The sequence below is a fragment of the Parasteatoda tepidariorum genome, chromosome 6, assembly GCF_043381705.1.
Source record: "Parasteatoda tepidariorum isolate YZ-2023 chromosome 6, CAS_Ptep_4.0, whole genome shotgun sequence".
NCBI lineage: Eukaryota > Metazoa > Arthropoda > Arachnida > Araneae > Theridiidae > Parasteatoda > Parasteatoda tepidariorum.
In genome coordinates, this window is record NC_092209.1 from 733,299 (window position 1) to 752,859 (window position 19,561).

The 19,561-nt window shown below is 31.1% G+C and overlaps 1 protein-coding gene across 9 annotated transcripts in view; it reads right to left on the reverse strand.

Annotated features, from left to right (window-relative positions):
- The window catches only part of LOC107437029 (PAN2-PAN3 deadenylation complex catalytic subunit PAN2), a 106,065-nt gene that overhangs the window by 30,576 nt on the left and 55,928 nt on the right, over positions 1-19,561 (reverse strand). For all 9 annotated transcript variants that reach the window (XR_011636882.1, XM_043042777.2, XM_043042772.2 and 6 more), the window contains 6 exons: positions 19,291-19,337; positions 17,298-17,437; positions 13,610-13,716; positions 5,487-5,582; positions 3,720-3,856; positions 1,159-1,267 (listed from right to left, as the gene is read on the reverse strand). Coding sequence is in view for 8 of the 9 variants with exons in the window: in XM_043042777.2 (XP_042898711.1) it covers positions 1,159-1,267; positions 3,720-3,856; positions 5,487-5,582; positions 13,610-13,716; positions 17,298-17,437; positions 19,291-19,337 (636 nt within the window). In the remaining variant the exon portion in view is untranslated. The remainder of the gene's footprint in view (positions 1-1,158; positions 1,268-3,719; positions 3,857-5,486; positions 5,583-13,609; positions 13,717-17,297; positions 17,438-19,290; positions 19,338-19,561) is intronic.

Below are 19,561 nucleotides of genomic sequence, written 5' to 3' on the forward strand. Positions count from 1 at the left end.
TGGTTAAAGAATTTTTAGGTGTGGTTTGATGATTGACATCAGACTAGCGCAAATCGGGAGCGCGGACGTTGAGGAAGGATTATAAGGGAAAATTAAGGAAAAAAATACAGAAAATATAGGAACTATAGCAATTTTTCCAGATTAATAGGAAATATAGGAGTGCTGCGCGGCCTGCTTTATGGTGAGTGAGGAAAAAGAGTTATAAATGGGAAGATCCAACTGATTGGTCACACTATTTCCAACAATATATATAAGATTATTCAAAATCTTCAGTTATTCTTTTTTATTATGGAATGTTTATAGAAAGAAGATGGATATGTTTTAGTTGTTTATTGATAACATTAATTAATAGTTAAAAAAATTTCATGATTATACCTTATAATAACTTAGATACCTTTTATTTATACCATACATTATTTAACCTTATGTCTCAAATAAGCCAAAAAAACTGGTTTAAATAAAAGAAACTGGTTTAACCCACTGACGGTTCTGCACGTAAAAAGTCGTAATTTGACCTGCAGTCTTCTCCGCATAGCGAAACCGGTTTTCCCATGTTATTAGATAGGGAAATAATGTATATGGGAGAAACATTCTCCCAATTTTGCCCATTTGCAAAGCCGCCAGTGGGTTAAACCAAGAAAAATCATATTTTAGGTTTCTTTACCAACCCTGTAGAAAATAGAACTCCTTAAAAATGACAATTGAAAAAGCACATAAAAATAAGAATAAAAAAATAATTTACTTTAAAATAAAAAATTTTTATTGCTCATTTTTTCTCATAAAACAGTAAATGAAGAGAAAAAGTTACATAACTCTTATTGTTAATATGTGATTTACTCTAGTGTTTTACCACGTCAAACTGCTGATGACGTCTATTCGAACAGGTGAATTGCAAAGAAGGGGAAACAAAAGTAGGAATGAAAGAATTGATCAGACTCAAATCAGGTTTTTTATTTTTGAAAAAATAAATTAAGATTGCTGAGTAGTTCAAAAGAGTTATCCACAAAGATAGCGTGCATATAGATTTTAAATTTTCCAAGAAAAAGTGTATTTTCAGTTTATACATAAACAAATAGACTTATTTAAGCTGCAAATATCTCCAATTCAAAACAGAAAAAAAAAATAGAAACAAAATGCTTAGGAAAGGAAAAATAATACCTTTTCATTGTATTCGCTGACAGAAATTTCGCCTCCTTTCATCTTCAATTGGATAGAGAGGGGAATCCAAGACATGGAAGCCTCTGAAGGATCAATGGCCTTTTCAGGGCTGAAATATGTTATCTATTTTAGCACTGTCTTTAAGAATGAAAATTTTTGAGCATCATTTTATGTTAGATACAACAGTAAAACAAGCGTTATCTTGATGTAAATGCATGCCACAGCAGTTTCACAATAAAGGACAAACTTCAGAAATAGGTTTCCAAAATTAAGAATTAAACTATACTAAAAATTACAATTTAAAAAAAATTGTTTTACAAGTTTTTTTTTCCTTCAAAAAAAAAAAAAAAAAATTAAAACTAAATNAAAAAAATTTTTTTTTTCCAGTAAACTTTTGAGTAAAACATTCTTTTGTAACTTATTTCAAAAAGCTATTATGTACTTATTAAAATCTCAATTGGAATAATACCTTATAAGAGCCAATATAAAGATTTAATACTGTTTGTAAAATTGGAATTTTGCTTAATATTTTTAATAAAAATGTTTCACTATCTTTGAATGAAACTAAGCATTTAATAAAAAATAAATTTAGGAATGGCCCTTTAGTTTACCATTTTTTAAACTTTTGTGCACATTGTAATAAAATAATTGTTAATCGTAATAAAATCATTATAAATGAGCTAAATAAAGAGAATAATTAAAATTCTTGAAACAATATATCTTAGTCACACGTGATTTGATTTCACCTTCTAAAAATAGTAAATAGGTGTATGACGCCCAATTCATTCAGAATAAGAAAATTTAAATTTTTTTCATTTATATGCAACATTATTCAAGAGTCAAAAAGTGAGAAACAAAATATTAAATAGAATTGATAAGATACTTTCATCACTTTTGTACAAATTGTGAATGGTTTCTCAGTTCAACATATAAAATTTTTGCAGTTTTAGAATTCAGTTTACAAGCTAAATTGAACCAAAAAAAAAGAAGAGGAATTTCACGAATTTGTGGAAAAGTGGTACGTTTGGAAGGAAGAAGAAAAAAGATTATGGCATGATAGATAATACTTTTAAGATTGATAGTAAATACCTTTTAAGGAATAGCAGGGGAAAGATTGTGAATCGCGATATTGGATTTTAAAGTCACGTGAATATGAATCGCGATATTGGATTTTAAAGTCACATGAATATGAATCGCGATGAATGATTTTTAAATCAAGTAAATACGATTCACAATGAATTATTTTTAAATCAGGTAAATACGAAACACAGTGTTTGATATTAAAATCGAAAGAATGTGAATCGCCATATTGGAGCATTCTGGCATAGTTAAAAATATTAAAACAATAAAAAACCGACAAACCAAAAAAATATATAAATCAAAATCGTGGAAGAGTCACACATATGAAAATATCTCGTTAACGTGATTTAGCGAAGGTTTTGTAATTTAAATTTTATATAGCGAAACTTAATTCCTACCTTTAAATTTTAGTTTATGCTGAAACTTTCGATAGATTATAAGTTTTAATTCACGGTAGTTCGTGAATGAATGGTCTTGAGATACGCAGAATTCCACGAAAAAATGACATGCCCTGCTTTGTGTTTCTAGACCTTCAGGGATAATACAAAAAACCCAGAATTCCGGGGTACAAACACCCCTGGAACAGTTACATTGAAATTGGTTTCAAATCTTTGCATTTTCTTTTTTCTTGATCTAAGTGTGTAAAGAGAGATATTCACATGATCTTAAGACTTATTTAATTTAAGATAATTTCTTTAAAATAAGTGTAATTTAATCTGGTAAATTAAGAGAATTCTGCAAAAGATAGCAAAATTGGTAGAAGCAGGAGGGGGAAAAAAAACATTTATTGTCTTGGGCTGATTTCAAACTTTATACAAACCCCTTTAACAGCGAAGTATTTTCTCAGTAAGATATGTTATTCCTATAATTGTAAGATATGTGTATGTATTACTCTTTATACTGCACAAAAATTTGTTAGTAGGATTTCTAAGACATCTGAACTAAGTTTTGTACCTAATTAAAGAGAAAAACTTTAAAAAAATTATTTCAGAAACTTAAACTTTGACAATAAGGAGAAAGTTACAAGAGCAGAAAGAGAATGAATAAAGGAAAAAAAAATAGCAAACATCTTACAAAAACTTTCTTTTACATAAAAATAATTTAATTCAAAAAAAAAATTCATTACTATTTTATTTTTTATTTGGTAATTTTATACATTTAAAATTTGTTAAAGTGTAAGTTATAAAAACTTTGAGCTAGTTTGGTAAATTTGTTTCTAATATACAAAATACTAAGAAGTCCTTTCCATGAATTTTTATTTATTATTTTTTTTTAATTTCTCACAAGCTTTTTAGTGAATTTTGCTGAAAAGTTTTTATGTTTTCATAAGTAGTTTCCAGTTGAATTTTTAATTAGATTCACAATAACTGAGTATTTATTAAAATATTATCAATATATTCATTATTATAGAAATGGTAGGCATTATCTAATTGAATTCAATAGGTATAATGTGTGAAAAATTCTTAAATAACAGAACCTACTTTTTGATTGCGTGATAGTATCTGCAGTCTGATCTCTTGCACAAAGATCCATAACGGCAGTGCTTCTTTCTCGAAGAGACAGGAACATCCGGAAGTGATTTCATGATCAGACCTCCATCCTCCGACTGAGACAATAGCTGAATAAACAACACAGAAAGTTCATTTTTTTAAATCTAATTTCTTAAAAACTACTTTTAAACTAACTTAGCTAGTAAACTCCACATTTCCCAAGCCTTAAATCCCAATAAAGGCTAAAATATCAACTAGTACAATTTTTAAATTACTGAATGATTCTAGCATCTAGTAAATATCTTTTTTGCGAATATTATTATCAAACCATTTTTTATATGACAGACGGCTTTATTGGTGTTTGACACAAACGGAGAAAGGAAGGTTAGGGCTCTTTCTTTCTTGAAAAGAGTAATCAAGTTTAGCACTTATAGCATGTTATATTTTTCATACATCAGCCCCAGTCTCAGAATTTATCTACTAGTTAGCAGTACTATCTTCAAAATTTCAAATGTGTCAGTGACAAGTTTGGAAAAGGCAACAAATAATAATTTACTTAAAAAAGTATAATAACTTTAGCTTTAGTAATCATGTGGGCATATGTCTTTCAGTTTTATACATGATTTTGCAGAGCTGATAAATAATGATATTGTCAGGGGAATAAGCTGCACAGCCTGTGTCTAGACTAGCAGATTCACCACTAATTCAAGTAAATATTTGATTTGGTGCAATCGGAAATAGAGAGAAAATTAAAAGAGATGTTTTCGTTTATTAAATCCCAATTGAGTACATCCAAAAACATTTTTTTTAATCTCTTCCAATATTTTCATTTATTAAATCCCAATTGAGTACATCCAAAAACAATTTTTTTAATCTCTTCCAAAACAAACACCAGTATCGTTGTGTTTTAAAAAAATTAAAAATTCTCACACACAGCTTTTTATTTTATTTGCATGCTATTCCATTTTCATTGTTTTCCTTGCTCTTGTCAGCTTCGCTAGATTTTATTCTTAAAAGTTCTGACAGATTTATTAAACATTTACCCCGTAGTAAGAACAGGTATGTCTTCCTCAGTGCACATCACCGAAAAAATAAAAACAAATTTAATGTTGAAAGTAAAAGCAAGAATAATATTTTCAATAATAAATGCAATGCTTATCATTAAATCAGTACACAATCATAGTATGATAGCTATGATTTAAGTAAGTACAATTTCCATGGTGTATGAGCTGTTGTATGAGCTACATAAATGCTGTATGAGCTGAATTTTGATTAGTAGCTTCAAAAAAAATGTGGGATTTAATAGCTAATTTCAAACTTAAGTTATTGGCATTTAAAAGTTAGGCATAAATATAATATAATTAAGCTACTTTTTGAAGTTGGACAATTATTAAATTATCATTAAACTTTTAGAAGAATAAAGCTCAAAGTATTCATAAAGCATAAATTTTATCAACAATTTTACATGCTTTGAAAGAATTATCAATAAATCAGTTGTAGGCAACTAAATTTTTTTACAAAGGAAATTTAGATGCTTCTAATAAATAAATAAATAAGAAAAAACAGCAAATAAAAAAAATAATTTAAGCCATTCAGCTTGCCCTACAAAAATATATAGAAAAAACTTAATTGATTATAGACATAGAACTGTCTGTCTTTGAATAATATTGTTGAATCTATTCAATGTAAAAAATATTGTGAATGTCACGAACAAGCGAACATAAGCATTCAAAAGCAATTAAATATAGCAAATCTTACTTCCAATTGAGTTCTCCAAAACTCCATTTCTTGCTTATTCTCACCACAATTAAAAACAAGAATATCTGGTAATGACTTCAGAAGTTTAGTTTGTATCTAAATAAAAGAAGATATTTTTAAGTTAGATGGGAACAGTATTGCCAATAAGAATAAAAAAAAATAATTGAACACAAATTTTCACTCATATACAAAAGTATACTATTAATGAATACACACAAAGCATCTATGCCTACATTTACAAAAAGTTGGCAACAATATTGCAATTACAATAATGTTAAAGAGAGAACAAAAGAAGTGCACACGTGCAATGCTGTTATTGTTAATTATTCATATCATAGGGCCATAAAATATCAAACTATTATTAATGACATTATTGCTTATTTAATTATGGTACTATTTATACACTTATAAGGTACCTTATTTACTACTGCAGTTACTGTGTTAATAAGTTTTTACAGATTCCTTAAAGGCATAAGTACACTTCCTTCCCTTAGGAAGTTAAAGTACTTGCAGCGATCAAATATGCCAGTTTGAATGACCACACACATGCAATGATGTCATCAAAATTGAGAAAGGTAATACCAGCGAAATAAGAAAAAAATTACTTTTTAATGAATTTACGGAATTTAGAGAATTTTTTTTCTATGGACTTAGAGCACAGTCTTTCATATTACATTTTACTCCCTCCTGCATTCCATTTGGAGTGAAATAAATTTCTTCTGGTTAACCAAAGAATATTATATATATAAGGTGTAACGTCCCATATCCAGACGTCCCTTTTATGGAAGGGTCGATTTCCTGGACACTTTTTAACAATCAAAATAAACGAACATCTCATCATCTTTCCCTCTCTTAAAGAAAAAAAAAGGAGGTCTTTCGACATGCTTTCTCCTTTTCTAGCTTCTAGTGATTTATGCATTGAACCCATAAATCACCAGAAAGGGGAAGAGAAGATACCAAGACTGTCGAATGACTGCTAGTTACCCTCCTCCTCCGGAATCCAAACGAGAGCAACTGAGTCCCCTCCTCACCTTCTTTCCTATGTAGCTGGCTAGTAAAAGAGGCATTTCCTGGAACTTTTTTATTAGAGTGTTAGGGAAAGAAGAAATACTGTGGAAAAGGATAAACGCAGCAAACGTTATCATGGAGGGAGAGTCAAAATGAAAAATTTGAATGTGTCTAAAAGGATACATATTCGTGAGAAACATTCCTTCTTCCCCGGACCATGTAATATTTAGGAGGTGGGGAAAAGGGGGGGGGTAAAATTCGCTGTTTAGCATTGACATGAAAAATATTCCAAGACTCCCTTCTACTGAAATATGAATTTGACTAACTAAAGTCCAAACCAAAAACTAAATTAGATTTCTCTGAAATGTATTCCTTTTTTTCATGCAGTGCACCTGCAAATACATTATAGGAACAGGCGAATACCTTGGTGAAATAAGTCTTGCAAAATACTCCAAAACTAATTTCCCTCACCAAATATCTTGTATTTAAAGCAATCCAATGCGTCACATTGGATTATTTTATTTCTTTTCAAGTACATATGACTCACCAGAATCGATGAATCAGTTTGTGGCGCTTCGCGCCAAATACGGAGATACCACTTATATCCAGCATCACATTTACTTCCCGTCTTACTCCCACTGAGATCCACTCCCTGGGAAAACATCGTTTGCTTCCAGTGCGGCGCAGTACTCCATCTCATCAGTGGCATGCTGGCAACCGCCCTGGCCTATCATTAACATGCTGTGGCCCTCGGCCATGGCCAGACTTCGTAGTGGCCATCTTAAGTGTTTAAGATTTCAAAATGGGGAGAAAACTTTCCAACCTTGTTCCTGTTCACAACCTGCTAGTCCTGATCACCTTCTTCTTTGCCTTGGCGTTTCATTTAAGCAGCTGCTGGTTGATCGGGACTTTCACCAGATATATGGGGAACTGACGCAACAGGGCCCTCTGGACCTGGTCCAGGCTTTCCTTCTCTAGGGGGATGTGTAACAACATCACATTTATTCGTTTTTACTGATCTAGCTTTTGCGAGTTGAGAAATTGTGAGTTTCGAAGACTTGATTTTTTAAAATTATTTTTATTAAGTTTTTTGACAAGTTACTGTTTTTCAAGTTTTTAACTACGTAATTTTTAATAAGTTTTAATTGAGTTACTGTTACTCGTGTTATTTTTGCTTATTACCTTTTATTTTACTTATGATGTCTTCACGTCTATCGAAAAAAAGAAGGAATGTTTCTTTATCAATTAAAGAAAAAGTGGAATTACTGAGAAAATTAGACATAGGCACTTTAGTATCTCAGTTGTGCAAGGAATATAAAATTGGAAAGTCTACTGTGTCCAAACGAAAAGCATGGACGACACAGCAACTCATAGAAGAATGGCTGGATAACGATTTTGCGCCGCAAGTTAGAAATTTTTTTCTATCGATTGGCTTGGAAGAGAAAAAGCTACTACTAATACTGGACAATTGCTCTGTCCACAAAATATCATTATTAATGGAAAGGGCAAATGCTTCCGTTGCATTTTTACGGACTAACTGCACTTTGTTAGACTATGAATTTCAATGAACAAGGTTCGAGTAAGAGTCAGAGATCACGAGTTCAAAAAACCTCTGAAGGAGGGAGTTCGAACATTTAAAAATAGTTTAAAGACAGAATTTGCATAGTATTAATTTTGAGTGTGTAAGTACCCTCATTATGCAACTGTTATTTTGTATATATATAACAAATCAAGATTGGATTTGGAGTTTTGTTTCTTTTGATTTTCATGACTGTATGTATTGAATTCGTTACCTCATGTTATGGAGAGGATTGTTTCTCTTTTATGATGTTTAAGTTAAGTTATGATTTTTCTTGTTTAATAAAATTTCTGATTAGTTAAAAGATGACTTTTTCATTATGCTTGCTAAGCATTTTCCACAACGCACTGAACTCTGCCAGCACACTTCAATTTTGAAGCCTATGGATAATGTTATCTTGAGGCTCAAGTGCAGGGCCGGCTCTAGACATTTTGGCGCTCTGGGCAAAACCTTAATTGTAAACCTTAAAGTCTTATTCCATAAAGACTGCAATACGGAACATACAGGGGTGCTACTCGCAAAATATCAAATTGTCTCACCAGAAATTGCATTTCGTCTCAGTTAAAATCTCTTTTTGGCTCAGTTTGTCTCAGCTAAAATTATTTTTTTCACTCAGTTTATCTCAGCTAAAATGATTATTAATCAGTTTGATAACAATATAAAGATAATTTTCAGGATCCATAAAACCATTAATAGCATACTAGGAGTACTACAATTATACATACATTCACTATTGCTAGGATTTTAAAAAACCTGCATATGATTGATTATAAGAGTCCACAAAATTGTTTTATGGACTCTGTTGTTTTCATATATATTGCATTTATCATTTATGCCAATGAATAGTATCTGTTCCAGAATTTTACAAAGTAAATTTTAACTTTCTTATTTTTTAAAATATAATGGTGTTAACTTTCTAAAAAGAAATATCTATTTAGTTTCAGTAATTCAAAAGGGAAAATACCCATTTTATTTTGAGCTCAAATTTCATCTCAAAATATATAACTATTCAGTTACAATGAAAGGTCTACAGATTTCAATAATTAAAAGAGAAATTCAGTAATTAAATAATGAGAGTTTAAGAAAATGCAAATAACACAAAAAAAAAACTCTTTGATAGAATTCAGGAGGTGCAGTGAAATTTTGAAATATTTTAGGTAGGAATTTTTCAAGAAAATTTTAGGGAGCACTTAATAGCCAAAAATTAGCATATATACATTTTTATATCAAAACAGAAATATTTAAAAACTATTATAAACAATTTAAAAAGACACATATAAATATAATTTTCTTTCTAAAATGACTTGCATCCTTTATTAAGTATAAAAGTAAACTTTTTAGTTAATTGGCATTGACTAGTAGATTGTACTTTCTTGCATTCACAAGATCAGTTAGTTGACTATGTTCTTTTAATTTATATAGCTAAATATACAATCATAAAATGTGATTATGAATGCACTTAGTAATTGTTTAAATGCAACAACTGTAGAAAAATATATCACATCTTTACAGTAACTAATTCAAGAAAAAACTTAATTCTACTTCTTTCTAGAATCGTGAAACTGGATTTTAAAATTGCGTGAATATGAATTGCGATTTTGGGTTTTAAAATCGCGTGAATATGAATCGCGATATTGAATTACAAAATCGTGTGAATATGAATCACGATATTGGATTTTAAAATAGCGTGAATATGAATCGCGATTTTGGATTTTAAAATCGCGTGAATATGAATCGCGATATTGGATTTCAAAATCGCGTGAATATGAATCACGATATTGGATTTTAAAATCGAGTGAACATGAATCGCGATTTTTGATTTTAAAATCAAGTGAATATGAATCACGATATCGGATTTTAAAATCACGTGAATATGAATCGTGCGGTTGGATTTTAAAATCGCGTGAATATGAATCGCGATTTTGGATTTTAAAATCGCGTGAATATGAATCGCGATATTGGATTTCAAAATCGCGTGAATATGAATCACGATATTGGATTTTAAAATCGAGTGAACATGAATCGCGATTTTTGATTTTAAAATCAAGTGAATATGAATCACGATATCGGATTTTAAAATCACGTGAATATGAATCGTGCGGTTGGATTTTAAAATCGCGTGAATATGAATCGCGATTTTGGATTATAAAATCATGTGAATATGAATCACGCTGTTGGATTTTAAAAACACGAAAATACAAATCACGATATTGGATTTTAAAATCGCGTGAATATGAATCACGATTTTGGATTTTAAAATCACGTGAATATGAATCGCGCTGCTGAATTTAAAAAACACAAATCACGATATTGGATTTTAAAATCGCGTGAATATGAATCACGATTTTGAATTTTAAAATCACGTGAATAAGAATAGCGCTGTTGGATTTTAAAAACGCGAAAATACAAATAGCGATATTGAATTTTTAAATCGCGTAAATAAGAATCACGATGAATAATTTTTAGATCACGTGAATACGAATCGCAATGAGTAATTTTTAAATAGCGTACAAATACGAAAAACGAGATCTGATATTACAACTGCGTGATAACGAATCGCAATATTGGATTTAAAAATGCGTGAATACGAATCGCGACGTTGGATTTTAAACTCGCGAGAATACAGATCGCGATATTGAATTTTTAAATTGAGTGAATAGGAATTGCTAGTACGATTTTTAAACAGCGTAAAAAAAATCGCAACACATAAGTTTTAAATCAGTTAAATACGAAAATCGATGATTGATATTAAAATCGTCTGATTAAAAATCGCGATTTTAGCATATTCCAGCGCAGTTCCTAATATTTAAAATTCCGAAAATCAGCCAAACGAAAAAAAAAATCATATATCGGTGGTCGAAACGAAACACTTAGACTCCTTTCCACTCTATAGCGGAAGTCGCGGGAATCCGACTATCGTTCCGGCGGCTTGGGTTTCTCTAATTGGACTCCCTAAAAATTTTAGTTTTTGGAACATGGTCGAAAATTTTAAAAATTGGGAGAAAAAAGCGGATTTCCGCTTTTTCGTGGAAGTCTTTCATCCCTTGGAGACGTGAACGGCAAAATGATCTCCAATGACTCACGGCAATGCGGATTAATATTTGAAACTGAATTCAGGTTTGTCAAATTTTGGACGTTTTGTCTCAGAATGGCGCAGCTTTGGCAAAAACTGAGCTGAATGTCGCAAAATGGCGCAGTTATGCCGTTTTGTCTCAGTTTGTCGCAAATGACGCAGGCGTAGCATCCCTGAACATGCAAAAGCTTGGGAAGAAGTCGACAAGAAACCCTTAAGAATGCTTGGAATAACATTTGGTCATCAACTATTTTTTTTCGTAATGATGAGGATGAGCCCGTCTTTGAAGGATTTCGTCCAAACAAAGAGAAAGATAGTGTGAAAGAATTATTACAATACATCAAGTCACTGTGAGAGTGAAAAATTGGATGAAGATGATGTTGTAGAAACATTAAACTGCGACGATGATGCGCCCTAACTGTGTCGCAATTAACAGATGAGGAAATCAAAAATATAGCTTTGAACAAACAGGGCAGTAATACAGAGAGCGTAGACAGCGAGTAAGAACCAACAAAACGGATTTCTACTGACAATCTAGTTAAAATGCCATTCAAGGACTAGAACAAAGAGACTTTATTACCGATCAAGAAATCATGTCTCTTTATAGGATTAAAGAAAAGTTGTGAAATAAGAAGCCAATAATGAAACAGCTTCCTTTAAAAGATATGTTTAAAAAATTAAATGTTTATTCTGCCTATGCATTTTTTATTAGGAGTTTTTGATATCTATGTACAGTAAATAATTGATCTTTATTTTATGTATTATTTTTTAAAATTTTGTTCAATTTAGATCGTTGAAAAAAAGCAAGTTTTTTTCTGGTTTATATGGATTATTGTTACATTAATTTTCAAGTTTTTTTTGTCATTTCAATGCTTTTTAAATGATTAGTTGCGATTTATTTGCTTGATGTGTTATGGACTTATACTATGCTTATTTTAAAAATTAGAAGTTTTTTTCTTTAGATGGTTGAGTCAGCAATTCTTTCTTCCATAATGCATTTTATCACTGCGTATTTGGTGTAATTTTGGTAAATAATAAATTTTTTGTAATGCTAATGGCTTGTTGATTTTCATTGCGAACCACGAAAATTGCCAAATTATGTTTAAAAAAATAATTTAAAAAAACACCTTTAACTGAGCGATTAACCACTGAATTAAGCAAGCAGTTTAGCGTGGCAATAATCTTGGCGTCGTTCGTCGTTTTCGTCACGGTCGCCGTGGAAGTCAACAAGTACCATGGTTTTTTTAATTTTTTTTTTCAAGTTAGTGTGGTCAATTATGTCTCAAGGTGCAATATTGCCATATTATTTTTTAAACCATTAATTAAGCATAGCAATATTTCTACATTATTAATTAATAAAATACAGACATATTTCAGCTGTTTTAGAATTCCAATGCAATTATTTTATTCACTTCATTTCGTAAAGTATAGCTGTGTATTTTTTCAAAAATTTCCTTTCAACTTGTTTCTAGACATGCAAGCGATAACAATCCTCCCCCTCGTAAACCAGGCTAAATTAATATGCCCCTCCTTAACATTGTTTTAACAAGCACTAACCAGATTCTTTCATTCACACAAGAAAAAATAAAGAGAACCCGATCAGCATGCCGTACCTTTTCGCTTGATTGATAGTCAATGATCGGAGAGAAAATAAGAATCTGTCACTCCCCCGCCCTCAACTTGAACAATCTCCTCTTTACGCATATTTTCTCTACACAAATAAGGAGGAAAGGAATTTTTCTCTTCCACCTACCCACCATAAAGAATGACGGGAGTTCGCTTCTTGCTTGAATCATTCTAGTTCAAAATGGCGGAGAGAGCAATTAATATTTTAATAACTGTCAATTTTCTTTTTTGTTTTCTATATTTTAGAAGCCCAGTGGCTGAGCGGTAGCGCTTTGCGCTGTCGTGGCACAGGTCCCTGGTTTGATCCTCAGGCCGGGCAAGGTTGACTCAGCCTTTCATCCCTTAAGTGGGTAGACAAATGAGTACCAAGCANGGGAACTAAACACTGGGAGTTCCGCGTTCGGCTGACCACCTGACCGGAACATCTGCACACCAGAGCCCAAGGTCAAGAAAACTGAGATGGGCACAGTAGGCCTTGGCCCTCATGGGCTGTCGCGCCGCTGAGTTTGAGTTTATATTTTAAGCAAATAATTATTTTTTCTAATATTTTGTTTTTGATTGATTAGATATCATTCTAATACTAAAACATTATTGCCCGAAAAATAATTTTGATTTATTTTTTGCTTCTTAGATTCAGATCGTTTTAAGCTTTGTTTACCTTGGGGGTCTATTATACGGAAAAATCTATTTTCCTGAAGTCCCACCAATTCCGGATACGCGACTTTCGACTGTATATGTATATATATACACACACACAAAGAACTGTGAACACACCAATAAAGTACCTAAATTCTAATCCAATCATTGTTAGTAGAAGATATAAATATATGGGAGTACCATGCTAGTGAAACGACTGCAATTGTCACACCAGGCAGTTATGTGATGTTTTGCAGACAAACTCCTCTGTACAATATCTACAAAGGAATACTGCACTGGTGGTTTATCTGCAAAAAACAATACACTGATTACACACAACCAGACGTTTGAAGAGAAAGCAGGAATATAAAAATTGAATACAAAATATAAAGGTATTTTAAAAACTGTATAATAAAATTGTTTACATTATCAAAGTCAAAAGAAAAATCTTATATTAATTTTACGTAACAGTTGAAGATATCTGGAACTTCCTTACTTGTTGAGAATCATGTCATACGTTATTGCCTAATAAGAACAGTCATTTGATAGTCTGATGCTTAGATTAGATAAGTTCTTGGATAGAAATGTAAATTAATGTTTAGTAAACAATACCATTGCAAAATAGATGTTTGGGACATGAAAAACATAGGTTCATTGGTTATGGGTTAAAAATATTTAAAAAAACTTACTCCTTAGTAAATGGACAAAAAAGTAACTTTTGATATACAATATTGAAACTATTACTATCATATTATTTATCATTCTCACTTTTACTAAAAGCGTATCCATCTCTATCAATTGATTTGTCTTTATTACATTAAAAAAAAACTAACAGCATTTTTTTTTCTTTAATTCTCTATCCTGAAGCACTATATTGTCATTCGAAAGTTGTAGCTGGAGTATTTTTAAATAAGATCTTAGCCAATCAGTAGATGCCATGTCTTCATAAGAATTAGTCATAATTTCATAAGAGTATATAACTTTTTCACAATAAAAATGTTCAGTTTTTTAAAGTGTTTTATTGTGAAATACAGTGCAACGTCCCATATCCGGAAGGATCGATTTCCCGGACACATTTTTTAACAATCAAAATAAACAAACATCTCTTCATCTTCCCCTTTCTTAAAAGAAAGAAAGAAAGAAAAAAAAAAAGTCTTTTGACACGTTTTCTCTTCTAGCTTGCACTGAACCCCTAATTTATGCACTGAACCTATAAATCACAAAGGGGAAGAGAAGATCTACCAAGACCATTAAGTGACCGTTAGTGACGCTCCTACTTTGGAATGCAGGGAAAGAGGGAGATTTGTTTTCAACAGACCGCACCAGAATCCCCTCCCTCCTCCTTTCCTATGCAGCTGGCTAGTGAAAGAGGCACTTCCTGGAACCAAGAAAAGGGTAAACGCGGCAAGCGTTAACATGGAGGGGGAGTCAAAATGGAAAATTTGAATAGGTGTAAAAGGATGCACGTCCTTGAGAAACTAGTTCTTTCCCTGACCATGTAATATTTAGGAGGCAGGGGAAAAAAAGGGGGTAACATTCTTTCTTTAGCAGATTCTTTCAGTCATACAAGAAAAAATAAAGAGAACCCCATAAGCGTACCCCGCCTTTATGCTTGATTGATAGCCAATGATTGGAGAGAAAACAATAATTTGTCACTTCCCCGCCCTCAACTTAAATGATCTACTCTTTACACTTATATTCTTTTACAAATAAGGAGGAAATGAATTTTTCTCCTCCACCTACCCACCTTAATGTATGACGGGAATTTCCCTTTCTTGCTTGAATCATTCTAGTTAAAAATGGCGGATTATTTTCATATCTGTCAATTTCTTTCCGTTTTCTATACTTTAAGCAATAATTTTTTTTCTAATATTTCTAAATTTTCAGCAATATCTTTTTTCTAATACATATTTTATATTTGATTGATTAGATATTCATACGGTAGGAAAAATCATTTTTCAAGTCAATCAACTTTGTGGATTGCAATTACTGATCTAAAAAAAAACAACCCTTCCATATTCTTACTTCCAAAGCAAACTATGGATGTTTTGTAAGGTTCCATGTATAGACAATCAAATGTGCCAATTTTACTGCTTTGTAATTAAGTTTGACAACGTGACAGTACAAAGTATAATGCCTGCGCGTATATTGCTTTTAAAGGCCTACTATGCAAGCCATGACAACCTCGATTCCAGCTCAAAGGAGGTTTATGACCCAGTACAAGCTGAAGACAAGAGTGCTTAACAATCAACAATTTGATTCACAAGTCTGAGAGAACTGGTAGTGTTTGTGATGACAGTGTTGGCAGTCGACAAACAAGTATGAAAACACCTGAAAAGATAGAGAAGCTATGTTTCAAACCAGTCCAAGGAAATTGATCAGACGAACTGACAACAGATGAGAATCAATGATACGTAAAGGTTTTGGAAAATGATTCATCCCCATCATCTACAAAGTGCCCCTGATTTCAACAAGATATAATTCATGCAAAATGGAGCTCAACCTTATTTAACCAAGAGAGTGTTTGATGGCCTAGAGAAGCAATTTTGGGACAGCATTCTGGCTCTGGGGTATCCAGAGGCCACTAGAAAGGGACTCGCTTGGTCGGGATATTATCCAGATCTGAACCATGTGACTCATTTTTAAGGGACTATTTTAAAGACAATGTATACCCCCAAACTATTGGTGAGATAAAATCTGCCATTCAGGAGGTCATCGACAGCATCATGAAGAATCTTGCTATTCGTCTAGGCCACATCCAAGGCTGGCAAGTTTCTGCCGAGGTGGTTAAAACTGGCATGCCAGAAACCCTTTTCTGCCACATTTGTGGCAGAAATTCAGAAAATGCATAAAAGTAAGTACTGATATTGACATACAATGAATAATTCATAGAAAAAAAAAACAATTAAATGTTAAACAAAGTACAATTTATTTACAAAATTATCACCATTCAAAATCAATTATATTGTTTGCACTCTGCAGTAATCTATAACAAAAGACAAGTTTTGATGCAGTTACTAAACATAAACAATTTCTTTACTCAATTTGATATACTGTACTCTTTATATTTAATATAAATAAAATAATATAAATTTACAAACAATGAATTAAAAAAAGTTTGTTACAGTTACATAGAGTTACATTTTTCAGTTTACTTAAACAAAATGTCATTAAGCAATTACTAGAACTAATATAGACGTTTTTTTAGTTTCTGCCAGTTTTTACCAGTTATAACCAGTTTCTGCCACTGGCATGGCAAAAACCAGTTTCTGCCAGCAAAAAGTCAATCCTGGCCACATCATAGCTAATCACATATCGAACACATCATAACCTAAATTTTCTGTAGTGACGCTTACTTGTTGAGTAAAGTTTGAGCACTCTGTAATTCTTAAAATTTTATTTCATATAGTTTAATAATTGTCACCCTTGTTGTCATCAGCTTCATATTTCATTGAAGTGCATCGATATTAGTTGAGACATTTTAAATTATATGAGAGTATAAATACACTTGTCACTCATACATTGCTCCTACTTGTTGATGAATGATATTATGTTCTTTCCATTGAACTGCTTTGTTCATGCATCCACAGTCATATTAATTTTATGAATTAGTTCGAAGCATATATGCATGCCCGTTATTTCAGTGCCATGTTGTTAATCTTAATAGTTGGACAGATCTGTATAAAGTTTAAGTTCATGTTTAATGCTTTGAATATTTTATAAATAAATCAGTTTTACATTCGTGTAAATGTGCCGGTAACCCTCCTGCTCAAAGTACGTCACAGCATTCCAGGGGGGGGGGGAATTAACCCTGATTCTACATCATTAGAATATTAGATATTACTAGTATAAAAACTTCAATAAGTTAAAAACAAAATGCATTACTGACCTGTAGTGTTGTGGTTGTCTGGGTAAAGAAGCTGTGTCAGTAGAGTAGTAGTTTCTTGACAGGTTTCACTGCGACATCTGCAACTGTTGCAGCTAAAGAGCTTTGCTCCAAATAGTTGACTCATGATGGAGACGCTTCCACTAAAATTATATCATACTTAGATTTTTACAATAACAATGAATACCCACCCAAGTAGATACAGTTAGCAAAATGAAAAATCAAACATCTTAAGAACTTTTGATCTAATGATCATATATTCCCGAACTAGGACCTAACATTGAATGCAATTTTCCCATTTTGCATGTTTTGCCACATCTTTGGAATTAACGTAACAAATCTAGTACACAATTATACAACTTGTTTATCCAAAGATAATTCCATGTAAAAAAAAAAAATTTAAATTATTATTCTTGATATTTTAATTAACTTTTAATAAACTAAAAAACTGGTAAAAAATTTTGAATGGCAAGCTTTACAAATTTTTATACCAACTCCATCTACGTGATTTCAAATGATAAAACCTAAAATTTGTAAGGGATCCATGGGTCAAATAACTTTAAAGAAATAAAAGTTTAAAAATTCTAATTTTTTCACAATAACTAGGCAAAAAGAAAAATTAAAACACTAATTTTTTTCCAAACTTTAGACTGCTCTCCTGCATAAACTAGTGGGACCTTATTTTTCAGATTGCATATTTTGAGAACTAAGAATTCAATTTTATCTAAAAAGAAAGTCGGAGAAATAATGTTTTTATGTCAGATTTTGCTAACTAAAAATATCATTAGCACTAATTAATTAGCATATATAAGGTTAGACCTTCAAACCATTTAGATTGAGTCCACCAGTGGCAAAATCTGATCATCAGATCAAAAGTAATAAAGAAGTTTGCTCCTTTTTTTTGCACACTGTACAGTAACACAAGTACAATATCATTAAAAAAAAGGCATATATTCTCTATAAAACATATTTCTTAATTTGAGTATGAATGTGTTGAAAATAAAAATTTTTAATTCAAATAGAACTAAAATTAGCTATTACTAAATTCATAATTATTAGTATCTTTTTTACACTTTGATCAACTTCAATGTGACATTTTTGATCACTTAGTATTTATCAATTCATATCATTAATCATTTACCTCTGAATAGCTTAGAGAAAAGTTAGGGCCTTTCTATTTGTTAGAATACTTTTAAATGTGTTGAAAAAACATGTCAAAAATATTTTTTTCCCAGTCTTTAAAATTTCATTTGAAAGCACAACAAATTATTTTAATTTTTGTCTTTTTTACAATTATTTAAACATATTTTTATTTCTTTCAACTTATCAATTTTTTAAATCAAGCTTTTTCAATCACACCCTAAGCCTAAAAGATATCAAAAATCTTAATGAATATGAACATCTTTTTTGCAATTATTTGTCCTAATTTTTAGACTATTGAAACTTTCAAAAACTAAATATAAGTGAAACACTGCATTTGTATTGTTTGTCGCTGAATGTTTTGAAAGAATTTAGTTTATCTGTTCACTCTTCATTGTTACAACTATAAAACAATGTAATTGCTTAAAACTTTAGAGGCTAATGGACAACATGGGCCCGTTTCAGACCAAAAAAAGGAAAGTAAAAAATATTTAATTATTATTAATTTATAAACAAGCTTAGATATTTAAAAAATCAATCAATCCTTTCGCTTATATTTAGCAGATGAAAAAATGTTGAAATCAATCTTTTTTCAGAAGTAAAATTTTGGAAAGTATTGTAATTGTGTATTTTACCTTAGTACCCTTTAAAAATTGGATGCTTAAAACTGGATAACATTCCTCAATTTGAATTCCATAAAGAGTTACTAATAAACAATTAATTTAAAATTATTATAATAACTACAGAAAAATAAATTAATATACTTGTTGGATAAATGGTGTAAAAAAAAGGTAAGACTGTTATAATTTAAAATATAGAACAGCTATTTTTGTAACCAAATATTAATTGTACTTACTCAGAATTGTTTTCTTCTAGTAAATGATCATTGACCTCCAGAGTTTCCTTAAAATTTCAAATGTAAAAATATTATTAATAAGAACAACTTAGTAAAAATACATACACACTATCAACCTTTCCTTCATTAAAACTTGCAAGGATCCCCCCCAAATTTTTTTAAATTGACGTAAACGTGATAACTTTGTTTCGAAACGAATTGAAAAAGTATTGCTTGATATCACAGAACCTTTAATTCTTCATTACTTCACACTGTAATGTTGTACTAATAC